At 47.4% G+C, this 13,810-nt stretch overlaps 1 protein-coding gene across 1 annotated transcript in view; it reads right to left on the bottom strand.

The window, feature by feature from the left end:
• LOC135475082 (sushi, von Willebrand factor type A, EGF and pentraxin domain-containing protein 1-like) overlaps window positions 1-13,810 on the bottom strand; it is a 107,230-nt gene that overhangs the window by 33,791 nt on the left and 59,629 nt on the right. Inside the window, exon 5 of the mRNA XM_064754824.1 lies at window positions 9,568-9,741. Within this exon, the coding sequence (XP_064610894.1) occupies window positions 9,568-9,741 (174 nt within the window). The remainder of the gene's footprint in view (window positions 1-9,567; window positions 9,742-13,810) is intronic.

Below are 13,810 nucleotides of genomic sequence, written 5' to 3'. Positions count from 1 at the left end.
GTAGAGCGCCTAAATGATTCCATCCGGGCATACGTGTGGGCTATTCTAGACGATCAAGCGCAAACAAGGGCGCGTATTCTAGGCACGGGCACAGCCTTCGACGCGCAATATCAGTTTGCCGCGAAAGTTGAAAACGCTATTTCCTCTCCGATCGACCTTCCGTCTGCTATCAAACGCTACCAGGACGTGCTACCGTATGCCGGGAGCGCTGTAGACTTTGTATATGGCATACGCCTATATATGGCCCCCAGCAACATGCTTCTGCAGATCGGCCATGTGACGAACTACAACAACAAAATCGTCGTGGCCACAGAGGACCAGAAGCTAGGCGCCAATGAGGGTGTGAATGCTAAAGTACCGCCAGAACACTCCGTAAGCCTTGGGGGGTACAAGGTGTACGGCAGTCCTTGGTCATCACCAACAACCCGAGTACGATCGACTAGTATCAACAACTCTTGCACCGCTTCCCCAACCTCGGCCCAAATGACGTCGTTGTGCCCGGTACCGTGCACTTGGCCTTCTCGATCACGATCAACTCATCCAACTCGAACTCCACAGTGGTCGGGAATCTCGGACGCGCAGTAGTCAAGAAAACCACGATCAGAATCAGCGAGAATGAGGTAATGTCCATCGACGACTCTGATGTGTTTCATTGCTACAGCGACTTATGTCTAGCCAAAAAGGAACGGCGGAATGCGTCCTACCAAGGCATCGGCAGCGAAAACATCCTTAAACTTCGAGTTGAAGCGCAGGCCGCAAGTCACGACGATGCTGGAGAAAAGGCCATCGCTCACGCTTTTGGCAGTCGGTTCCACATCCCGCTACACTTTGAGCTTCTAGATAGCCACATGCCATTCTACCAGAGTGCCTTGGCCGACCGACTGGAGTACAAACTGACGTTCAACGATTACGGCCGGGTCATCCAGGCAACAGACGATGCCGACGCGACTTACACCATCGACAACATCAGCCTGGAGTTCGATATGGTCACCAAAGAGGATCTCGCTAGACAGATCCGCACCCAGTTTGCCGGGGGCGTCTCCATTCTGTATGATCGCATCCTCCGCCACCGAAAGTTTGTGAAGGACAAGTCTGATACCCTCTGGAACATAAACCTGAACACGCCCGCGAGAGCAATGAAGGGCATCCTCATGCTGTTAGAGACTAAAGGAACCCCGTGGAAGAGGAGGTCGGAATCCTTCTACAACCCGAAGATCACCAAAGTAGAAGTCACAATAGAAGGGGTCCCCAATCAGCTGTACAGCAAGGGCATGCAGGCGTACCAGCAGTGGGGCGAGGTCCAGAGGTTCTTCGCCAGCTCACCCCTACGGAAGCGGGACCCTGAGGTGGCCAGGGTCGTTAAAGACTTAGGCCTGGCAGACGTCTCCTTGGAAGAGTTCTTGACGCACAAGCACCCCTTCTGGCTTGACCTTCGGCCAAGCGACGATGACGAGCTGCATGGCAGTGGGAGGCATGTTCTGAACGCCAGCAAGGGGATTACGATACAGGTGACAAAAGACAGAGAAGATCCCGGCGTGTTGAACGTATATGTCTATGTGATCATGGACGCAAAGCTGCACATCGAGAATGGTAGATTCATTAGCGCGCTTTATTGATGATGCCCACTGCGCGATTATCTGTGGGCAGACGAACTGCGGCAAAACAGTCTTCGTGCTGCGCCTGCTTGAGGGGCCTTTCCGCGGTTTCTTTCATCACATTGTGATCCTGTGCCCCACTCTTAAGCATAACGAGGCGTACCGGCGGCGATGGATACTGTCTGACCCTGAGGTATATTGTTTTGATCCCGGCGAGCGACTCAACGACTGCCTAAGAGCTTTCTACAGATAGTTCGAGGGGGAGCCCACCTTATACATCATCGATGATTATAGCGCATTAGAGGCGATGAAGAAGAAACAAAAAATGCTGTCATTCATGGCTTTCTCGGTCATGCAAAGCAAAGCGTCTGGGTCCTCACTCAGAAATACAACGCCGTCCTCAAAAGACTTTTGCAAGCAGACAAGGTGGGTGGCTTTATTCCACTGCAAAAATCGGCACTCGTTCAACGAATGCCTGGAGGAGAACCACATCATCGAGGCCGAGAGCGAAAAGGCAGAGGTTCGACAGAAGCTCAAGAACAATCTGCATTCTAAGCTCCTGCTATTGACTGATACGCCCGCCACATCTAAGATTATATATTAGACGTAGTCACCCCTACATATTAATAATGGATACCCACGAGCTTATAGACAATATTCTAGGCACAGAGGAGGAGGAGGAGGAGAAGCCCAGCCAACAGCCCAGCAAACATGCACAGCAGCTCAGGGATAGGCTGGCGGCACTTGCGGTGGGTGGGCAGGCCAAGCGATATCTGGGAAAAGACGTAACAGCCGCTGAGATCGACGCCATGAGTGACGAAGACATTGAAAGGCTGCACACCAGGTACGAGGCTAAGCTCGGTGCGTGGATGGCTGACGATCTCGGAGGTATGTTCTTGAGATCATATGTAAGAGCAGCCAGCTGGCTCCTACCAATCCCACCCGAGAATCGACCAATGCTCATTGCACAGCTCGCCACCGACCCATTTGTTGAACAGGCGCTTAGCAGTGCTAGCTGCTGGCTATACTACTGCTATGGTAAGTACTTGGCACTGTTAACCATGGCGCTAACTACTACTGAGCACTGCTCATTTAAACACCACTGCTCTCCTAGAAATGATGATCCAGAGGAACATGAGTACAACGAAGGAAGCGGAGGGGGTGACAGCGGATTCTACGAATGACGGCCCTGCAAAGAATCCCAAAAGAGTCGCTGTGGGTTGAGGAGGCGCTGCAGCGAGAAAGGCCAAGGCTGAAAAGCTCAAGGACAAGCTTCGTGAGGCAAAGGCTGCTTTGCTTGGCGCAGCTGATTCCACCAAGAAACAGCCGAAGGAACAGGATTCTACGAAGGAGGGGGGATCCACAGATTTTGCGAAGGAACCGGATTCTATGAATGCACACCAAATCACCCGCTGGAGGGCGCCCCTAGCGTTATTAGGCGTTGGCGGCCTTGCAGTGCTTGTGTTGCTATGCGCGTGGCGCAGCCGCTATACAGCACATGCACGAGGTGCAGATATTACGCCGCATGCATGAGGTGCAGATATCACGCCGCAAGAAAAGAATCTCCATTTGAATACACGTCGCGACCCTTTCTATATAGATCAGCATGTCTACTCCACCCAGTGACGGAAAAGTGCTAGTCAACGTGGCCTACCACGCCGCTGTGGTCTCTCTCCTGGCTACAAGGTATGCCCAGTCTCGCCTCGGCCAGATGTTCCTGAAAGGAGCCCTCCTGAAGCTGGACTTAACACCCCGTGACCTTGGCATGGTCATTGCAGATGTAGGCCTGGCCATGTTTTCGAAGGACCTGCTAATTAAACAAGGGCTCCTTCCTCCCAATATAATCAAAGAGTAATGGCCTTCATCGCAATGATGATGGGCGGCGCCCTCGTAAACGCTTTGGCCTTCAGCGGGAGCAACTATATGTTTTCAATGCTGAGGAGTTCCGGTGTCGACGAAGAGCGGAGGCGCCATGACCGCGCTGTAGAACAGCTCCAAGCCGCCCAGGAAAAATGGGCCCGAAAGCGCACTGAGCGCTTGGACTGGATCAACGATGAACTCCGCCGCCTGCGCCACGCTGTCAAAACGTTCTGGGATGTCGACGCTGCAATCCGCGAGTATTCTTGGGTCACGGGCAAAACTCTTACACGCAATGCACGCGAGGCGCTGCTGGGCTCAGAGCCACAGCTCTCCGATTTCTATGTGCCTAGTGAAGATCAAAAACACAGCGAGATGACCTTCGTCATCCTGGGGATGTGTGTGGTTGGGGGTGTGAGTTACGGAATCGCAAAACTCACCAAGTAATCCGAACTGACTGTGCCGGACTCGCCATCGAACTCCTAGCCGGGCACGATCTTAGTATTGAGGTGGTTCTGCGCCGTGACGATCTTTTTTGTCGCAAATCTGTTAGAGGTCTGGTAGAATACCTTGATGACATGGCTAGTAAAGTGTCTGTTCGCCTGGCAAATATCTACTTCAGCCCTCGTGGGTACTGGAAGGGCCGCGCGGCCATCCAGAAACTTGCCACTGCGGCTAAAGTCTCCGAAGATGTGGTCCGGGCCTGGCTGAAAAAGCAGGTTACCTGCCTCGTCCCCGAAAAATACCGAGGCCTATGTTCAATGTTTCCACGCTGAATGACATCCACCAAGCTGATCTTCTATTTCTACCACATGATCGGCGAGGCCGGAAGCTGTATAAGTACGCGCTGACGGTTGTTGATGTCGCTTCTCGCTACAAGGAGGCGGAACCTCTGGCTACTAAAGATTCCAAAGAAGTCGCTGATGCTCTCTCTCGCATTTACAAGCGGGGACCCCTTCGATGGCCAAAGCTTCTCCAAGTTGACCCTGGGCACGAGTTTATGGGTGCGGTGAGCCAACTGCTGGCCAAACACGATGTCACAGTCCGCCGAGGCCCCGTGGATATCCACCGAGACCGAGGCATAGTGAAGCGTTTCAACTGTACTCTGGCTGAGCGGCTCTTTGGACATCAGATGCGCCTCCCTCCCGAACACCGGTCTACTGAATGGGTGGCTCGGCTGCCCTGTGTTGTGGCCGCTCTGAATAACGAGACGAGACTGATCGGTAAAAAGCCGAAAGATGCCATGAAGGCAAAAAGGGTGCCCCATAAGCCTTCCTCGACGGTTCCAGGTCGTCCGTTGGACTTAATAAGCGGAAGATCCCGGAGGGTGTTGGTGTTCGTTATCTCTATCAGCCTGCAGAGCTGGAGGGCGGTCGCCGTCGCGTGACTGATCCTGTGTGGTCTCTAGAGATATATCGGCTTGGGCGCTCTGTCACAAGGCCTAATGAACCCGTGCTGTACTATTTAGGACGGGGATTCGTTCGTGAGTTGTTCATTAGCTTGTACAGGTCCTTCTCGAATTTACTCGCAGCCGTTTGTCGGAGCTCGGTGTTCATCCTGATATAGGGTTCAATCCAAGGGCTCTGGGCGAATCTCAGGGCCCGGTGAACTTTTGTCAGGCGCATTCCCAGAGATAGATACAGCTGTAGGTTCCGGTAGTGCAGGACATACCGTTCCTTGTTGTGGAGGTTGGGGACCAGCTTTTCGACCTCGGTAGGCGCTTTCTTGCCTAGAAGGCTGTGCTGATAGTCTGACATCCACTCCTTCTGGACCACCAGACACTCCGGGGCTAATGGGTAGCTGTTATGTGCGTTATGTAGGTCGGCTGGATACTCTAGGTCGGCCTCAAGGATGTAACCATAAGGACTGTCGTGGGGGTGGGTAGCAATCGTTTCACCGAGACGCTGCGCGTCATCTACGCACTGGAAGCCACCCGTTGGAAGGAACTGACTCATAGCCCAGCCATATAGATTATTGGCGTCTAGGTATTGGATGTAGCTGTTTGGGCTTTCTGGGTTGTATCCCTCCACCTGGGGAATATTGGCTTTGGCGTATCGCTTACTTACCATGGAGATTCCTCCTCGCCAGCCCTTCTCAATGAAGAGATGTTGGTCGTAGCCAGTCAACAGCTCCAGCTCTACCCCGGTCTTCTTGAACACCGCATACCACGAGAGACCTGGGCTCGTAAAGTAGTGAGCAGGGTGCAATCCATACTGCCGTAAACAAGTCTTCTGGAAGGCCACGAACACATCGGCCAACAGGAGCACGTCTGTGCGGCAGTAAAGATCTGTGTAGTCTCCCAGATTGGTGCAGTCAAATACCTTCCATACCTGTTGAGCGCGGATGTAGTCCTCATCGCTAATGCCTCCGACTTTGAGCTTACTGTAGAATGCCTCTTTGGGTGGGAGGCTGGACTCGTCGAAGCGCTCCCAGGAGTCCATATACTCATAGGGGTAGACCCCCTTGCGCATGAGTAGCTTTCATTTTTCTTCGGCGGGCTCATACCGGGCTGTGATGTGGAAAGCTTCAGGTTTGTTGGCCTCTACCAGATTGTCAAGGGAAGTCGGTAAGAATTGAACGCTGTTGATGAAGCGGAGCTGCCCCAGCGAGAAGGAGATGTACTTTTCCGTGTTGTTGGGGATACAGGAGATGCGGCCCTCCACCTTACTTATGGCTTGCATCAGGAGGTGGCCGTTGTAGCCCCGTAGGTTGTGGAAGACTACTGGTATGGCTGTCTTGGGACCCAGCCGCAACTTTAGGTTGCATGCGTTATGTGCCGCGCCTCTGTACTTGCCGGTGATATGGCAGTGATCGCGCACAGAATCAGCGCCCAGAGGCTTCTCACACACGTGACAGGTTGTGGCGTTGTTGTGAGCCTGCCAGTCTTGGGGAGTCATATTCATGGCTATAGGGTTGGCTAGAACATTTTTGATTTCCCGCTCCTCCTGTTAAAGAGCTCTGAGGAAGTGTTCCGTCGCGTTAGGGCCTCTGTATTCCACGGGGCGTTTTGTGTGGCCGTCGCAACGCACCACAACATAGCAGTAACTGCAGGCCTCGTGGTGCTGAGTCTTTCGAGTGCTGCTTTCTGTAGGTGATGGCGGCGGGCCTTTAACCTTTCTGGTCAGAGCCTCGAAGTCGGCATATATGATGAACAGAGCCGGTAGCTGTTTGTGGTGGTTCTGAAAGGTGAACTTGTTTTCCCCCTCCTGGGGCATTTCCACCCTCACCGCCGTCTGGCCAATCCCTCGGCATTCCGGCTTATGCGCCTCGAGCAGATCCTCCCTTGTGTAACCGTGTAGGCAGCGCTCGCAGAAGTGTTTGCGATTTCGTGTCTTACTTTCTTGGAACAGGAGACGATCGAGATCTTTTATCCACGTATAATGGAATTTGCCTGCCTTCTCAATCAGCAGCAGATTGATTCGGGGCGTGTCGCCGGGCTTCTTGCTGAGGCGGTGCACGATCACACCCTTGTCCCACCCGAACACGTTGATGGCGAGGTCGTTCTTTTCCTCCACTTTAGGGATCTGAGAGATGGGCGTGGGGGCGTCGATCTCCCCAAAGTCAAGACCATCATTGGTGGGATATTTTGTTGGTCTCTGAGGGTCCCGGGCGGCTGGAAATAAGGCAGGTCGGAGTGTCCATCGGAGGCAGTCGTCGTCTTTGTTCTTCACATTGATGACTGCTTTCTTATTACTCACAGCTACAAGTAGGGGGATGTAGGACCCCCCTCTCAGTAGCTGATACCTTGCAATGTCAAGCCAGAGTGTTTGCACGCTACTGACAACCCACTCTGACCCTCGCTGTGTCCATTTTTCCAGCACCTCCTGGATGGTGGGGAAGGCCTTATCTAGAGCCCCGTCAATGTCGCCAGCCTCTAAGAGGGCCTCCTGTTTGCTGTGGAGTACTGGGCTGGTATACTCTTCACTGCCATCGGCGTTGCCCTTTCGCAGCTGAACCCTGAGGCCTAGTTGGAACTTAACGCCGTTTAGTGCCAGGATCTCTTCTTCTAGCTTCTCGCGAATAATAGCTCGAATTTCTTCTAAGAAGGCTATTGGGTCCGTCCAAACGCCTTCGGGTACGCCCATCTGCCAGGCCCGGAGGAGATTCCTTATAGCTCGGCCAGTGTTAGTGAATACTAGTTTCTTTTCGCCAAGTATTCCGCCTAGCAATTCATCCAACTCCTCATTACTGAGCGGGCTCGACGTCTTGCTTCAACTCAACCACAGCCGTTTTATGCCTGTCGAGGATCCCCTGCAATTCTTCCAAGGCATTGCGGGACTGTGGGTACTTAGGCCGCACACCTAGGAGCGTCTCAAACTCCCCCCGTAGTGCTCGCGCTTTTTGATGGTGCCTCGTTGTACGCGCCGATATCATCATTATACTAATAAAAGCATCTCTCTAGTTGTAAATTTCGATAGCCGCCAGCCATTTGAACTCATCCAAGAAAGTCTTCAGCCTCCGCTGTCTTTCACGCATCTGGACCCTATTATATCCGCAGGCCATGCAAAGCCGAAATCGGTTTTTAACACCCCGGCCACAGCTAATACATGGCAGGGTACCAAGACCCTTGCGCAGACGGTTTAGGTGAACCCCACAGTACTCCCCAAGACAACTCTTACCACAGAGCTCCGTGGAGCCTATGGGTAGCCACCGGCAATTATTATAACCCTTTGGCATGTTGTTGTTGTATACACAATTGGTGTAGAAGCATATCTGAGCAACGGGTATGTCTAATAGAACCCCAGATGGGGGGTGGGGCCTCTATTTTGTTCTGGGGAGGGCCCCAAGGGGGGCGTGCGCCAGAACCTGTAGTGTGTATACTAGAACTTCTGGACCTCGCCGGGAATAGGGGCTGGGGGCCTCTATTTACCAAGGGGGGCGATCGCCAGAACCCTCCCTCCCCCTGCTACTTGAATGTATGTAGCGCTCAGACAGTATGTAGGTGGTGTGTATATTTCAGTGCATTTTTACTGCATGATGCTCAACAAAATGTAAAAACTTCCATGTGTTGTTTACGGATCATGCCATTCTGAGACTATACATCGTTTTTTACTGAGAGACTATACATCGTTTTTTACAGAGACTATACATCGTTTTCATCTATGTAAAAACAAGAAAAGCTGTGGCCGGCCCTGTCAAGATCAAGACATTCAAAATGGATGGAGAGTTCACAGCAAACCATAAATCTTTGAAGCACACTATCTGTATTGCTTTCACCCAGGTAGGAACTGATATTTACAAAATCGCAATGTTGAATAATTTCCTTATGATTATAACACGAGACAGCCCAGCTGTGACATTAAATTTTAGTTTTGAACTCTGTAATGACTCGTTAGCGTTGACCTGACATTTTTAGTAATGCTTATGATATCGGTAATCAGACAAATGTCTGTTCTACATTTACCCGAATTCTTTGAAATTCTTTCTAAAATTTGGGACAGATATTAGGAGTTTTGAGAGTGGAATAATATATTTCTTTACCAGCCTTTTGGAAAAGTAAAGATATGAGTATATTGTTCAAAATATGGTCTAAAAACGAAACTCAACATTCCTGCTAGAATTACATATATATTGGCTCAAATGAGCAGATTAGGTGTCCAAAAAATTAGAAGTGGACAGTGGATCTTTCATCTGGATGTTTTGATGGAGTTTTTTTGTTCAGCTGAAGCGGTGGAATTTATTTGTAATCTACGTCTTTCCCATCTCACATGGAGTTCCGTTGTAAATTAAAACATAAACGAAATCTGATTAAAAATAAATATTTGTTTGTTTCAATATTTTGGATATTCCAAGGGTTTTTTCCTCATTCAATTTTTTGCGCAAATATTTATGTGGGATGAAGATTGCGGGTGGTTCAAAAATTATTCTCCCCTTGTATGTTTTTTCTTGTTCTTTTCTTCATGGAAACGGACAATCGCGATATAAGTAGACGTCTGTGGAGTTGTACTTTCTCATTCTATAAGCTTGTCAAAGAAAGTTCAGGTGCCCTATCAAAGTTTCACTTTATTTACACAACGTGTGGAATATTAAAATTAACATCACTCTGTATGTGATCGGCCCGGGGAAAATAATGGATAAAACAATTACACTCTGTAAGCAAGACCTTTAAACTCACCTTGGCAATAAGCCGTTTGTCCGTCCCACTGCTCGTCCGGCTGGCAGGTTCGTTGTTCTGAGCCATACAAAGTGTAACCCAGATTACATTCAAAGGACACCGTGGACGACACCTGCAGACTGTTCCCCACACGACGCCCGTTCTCTGGATGAGGTAGTTCTGGACATGCCGATGCTGATAAAGTAACAAAAGATTAACAGACAAGCTGATTTACATATTAATTGATTAGCTGCTGGATTTGAATAAATAGTTGGCTGGTTAATTGACTCCTTTGATTAACAGATTTTCTTGGCGAATTAGTCGATGAAAACGTCCACCACTGTCGCCTGTCCTCACAGAAAAGCCTGTTTTGTTAACACCACAACACAACAGTGTAAAGTAACAATTCTATCCCAACGTCGACTGTTGGCCATGTGCCAGCATTAAATAGGGAGGATTTTTATAACAACATCAAGCATGTCATGCAACATACCAGCTGATATGTTTAATTGTGTTGCTATTCTGCTCTCCACGTCTGCAAACTCCGAGCTCAAGACGTGCAGTACTTTTTGAGAAACCAATGCTTTGTTTAACATTAATTCTCATACACGACAGACTCAGACAGGCATTCAGTAATTTACAGTACTCAATATGAACACACCAAATCAGCGATGGAATATTCCCCCTCCAGGCTCCCTTGCTATTCTGCTCTACATGTGTGCAAACATTACCCCCCCCCCCCTCCCCCCTCCCCACACACACAACCACCACCACACGCACACACACTACAATTTGTTTAACCTTGCTTTCTCTAGTATTGGCCATGTAAGACATGTACTTTATACAGGTCTCAACACACAACTTGCTTCCTGCATCCATGAAGAATGTACAAAAATGCATGTCTGGTGCATGGCGAAGGGCGAACTCCAAAAGGAGTGCCTCTAAAGTATCTTTGGAACGCTTCTGAAGTCCTAGGAGCTCCCTGGTAGCCTCTCTATTGGGGTTATCAGAATTGAAAAATTTTATGCAAATCAGTTGAGAAATGTGGAAGCTCATTTCAGTGTAATTTTTCAAACGCCACCTGACCGCACACGGTAGTGGCTGTGAATCTGAAACTTGGTCAGTAGATAAATCAACTACTAGTCTTTATTTTTGACATTTTTAGTACCGCAAGGCTACTAGTGATAGTTTTTCTTGCAAATTGTGCTTCAAAACTTGTTATTATGTAACAAGCATAGTCATAGTCAGCTCGTAAAATTGCAACATCTCAAAAATCGTTAAAGGTAGAAAAAACAACGTTGCAGTTTTAATATTTTCTTGCTGTTTATCAGGGGTACATAGAAGTACTTTTTCCACGTGCTGATCACCACCGCTGATGAGGGAATTGAAGTTTTCTATCAATTTTTATATCAATTGAAATAAGTTTTTCTGTTTGTCTCCACAGACCGTTTAAGGTAGTGGAATTGAATATTTTTATACCAACTCTAGCTGGTCCCCTACCAACTCATGATCGGTGCTCTGTGACAAACAGTGTCCAGTGAAGTGCAAAGTCCTATACACACAACACTTAAAGAAAACATCCGTCTATGATCTGGGCTAACTAAAACTCAAAAGCTGAGCAGCTGGTCTTCATATCACTTTCAAACAATATTTCAGTCATGTTACGCCATCAATTAATGGTTTAGAAAATGTGTGGCTGCCACTCTCAGTCTGGAAAAGTTGAGGCAAAGTATACTGGAAAATGGCGAAGTTTTGCGCATAAGCTGAATGTTGTTTCGTACCTTATCAAATTTCACTCAGTACGAAACAAAAATTAGCGGTATCGCGTTACACAAAAAGCACTCCTACAGCAGTATTAAAGGGGGAGAAAACATAAAATCACTAAGTTCAGATGAAAGAGTGCAAAAAGTTATTCCTAACCATGGTCTTCAGCATTTTTTCCGATTTTTCCTTAAGAAGAAAGAGACAGTTGAAAATAATTTTTGCATGGTGGGTATTTAGGACAACCTTTTGGTATTTATAGTCTTTGTTTAATAATGTCATAAATGAGGACGTAGCACAGGTTTAAAAAATATTTTTGCACTAGAATTTGTTCTTTTTAGCTATCAGATGTATTAAACCTCAATGTAGATCATATTTATATTTTAATTATGTTCATAAATATTATCATAATTTAGTTAAATGCATATGTTTGGATATAAACAACAAATTTACATTCAAATAAATTTATTAGACATGCATCACATCCTTATTTAGAACATTATTATGCAACAATGATAAATACCAAAAGTTGGTCCCAAATACACACCATCCAAAAATATTTTCAAATACCCTTTTCTCTTGAAAAAAAAAATCCAAAAAAATATTGAAGATCACATTTGCTCTTTCATCCGATTTTGGCATCATTTTTATGCTTTCTTCTCCTCTAAACCTCGCTCCCTCAAGAACAAAGCACAACACTCTTCCTGCTCCAAAAAAGAGTTTAGACTGTACAGAAAAGCAACACAACGGAAACCAAGCACTGGAAATTTGTCTGGTGCATGGTGCAGGCCCAGCTCCAAAAGTATTGCCTTTAAAGTATGTGTAAAACCCATTTGCGTGTGCTTCCCTTTGAAGGGAAACAACCCAATTAAAAGCATCGGGTCTGTGTGCATTTAGGGTTATATGTGTGTCTTGAGTTGCTCCCCTTTCCACCAGCGACGCCACGCGTATTTCTCGAGTGTGAAAATTTAGTAATGCGGTCCTAAAAGTGTACACTTTTTTGCGATAGGAAGAGGCTGGGACTGTAACTATTGACTTCACATTTATGACTTATTTATTTGACTGGTGTTTCACGCTGTACTAAAAAATATTTCATTTATATGACGGTGGTCAGCAACTCGCTCCAACGGCAATGGTGAGTGATTGATGACATGTCAATTTTTGATTTATTCAGTGCTCTGCGTTGACCGTCCTCTAGTTCAGATTGACTGTCCTTTGGTTTAGGTTGACTGGCATTTGTTGACGCTGTTCATTCCGTCATCGGTGTGGACTCTTGCGAAAAAGTGTTAGGAAAAACACGGCGCCTTACATATCTAATTTTGGCGTTGCTATGATAACCAAAGTGCTTTCTTCAATGTTGAAGGTAGGTTTGATATCGGAATTAAAAGCTCAAATACGATAGGTTCCTTGGCGACGGCCTTGTCCACTAAATGAAGTCGCAACAGTGTTGACTTGTTCGGAACGCAAATGACGAAGTCTTGCGATAACATTTTGATTATGGGAACGCCAAGTCAGTCTACAGACTTCACAAACATAGACATGCATGGATATTGACTTCAGCATGATTGTAAACTTATTTAGCCTAGGTGATTACTGTGGCCTTCATGTTGCATGGCCAATTTTTACCAGGTGCTGCACAATGTTGTGCCAGGGCTACTGTTTCTGGGAGCCTGATATGCCCAAACCTTCCTTGAGCCAGGTTAGTGAGATAACTGTTAGATAACTCGTATTTGGCGGAGGGAATAACTTTTTCAAATTCATCGCCAGCTACGTGTTATCTCATGACGTCAGGGTTACATGATCGTTACTATTTGTGACATCATTACTATTTATAGCCTCACTGAAGTTGAAAGTAGTGCATTGCCATCAGTTCTAGTCTGTATTTTCACCAGCTATGGCGCGAATGAGTGCTGAACAAGTTGTCGACCTCCATATGGAGACTGATCAGGATAACGATGGTCTTGATACGGACCAGGATTTTGATGGTAAGGCTTTCCCTGAAATCGCATCAGATGACTGGGAATTTTCCATTTACGACAGCCATCAGTCGAGTGATGGACGAAGACCTCTTCGCCGATAATCACGCATAAACTCTTGGGTACAAACAAACGCAGTAAAAATGAGTCAGTTCCTTGGGTCGTTTATTCAGATGGGGCTGGTCACCCTCCCAACATTGGAAGGTTATTGAAGTGCATCAGAATTCTATAAAACAACCCTCTTCAGAGGTGTGATGAGAAGAAATCGTTTCCAGTCACTGTGGCCATTTTGGCATTTTCCGGATAACGCAAAGCCCACTAAAGACAAAGACTTTACAAAGTGCAACCTGTCTTGGAACAACACAATGGAGCAAACCTATTATTCCAAAAAAGAACTAAGCATGGACGAGTCCATATTGTTGTGGCGTGATATTTCGGCAACATATAAAGAACAAGAGACACAAATCAAACTGAGTCTATGGGCCTTATTCTGAAAGTTTGCATATATTATGGAAAGGGTGTTGATG

Source organism: Liolophura sinensis, chromosome 9 (assembly GCF_032854445.1).
Source record: "Liolophura sinensis isolate JHLJ2023 chromosome 9, CUHK_Ljap_v2, whole genome shotgun sequence".
Classification (NCBI taxonomy): domain Eukaryota; kingdom Metazoa; phylum Mollusca; class Polyplacophora; order Chitonida; family Chitonidae; genus Liolophura; species Liolophura sinensis.
This window is presented reverse-complemented; position numbering and strand designations above follow the sequence as displayed.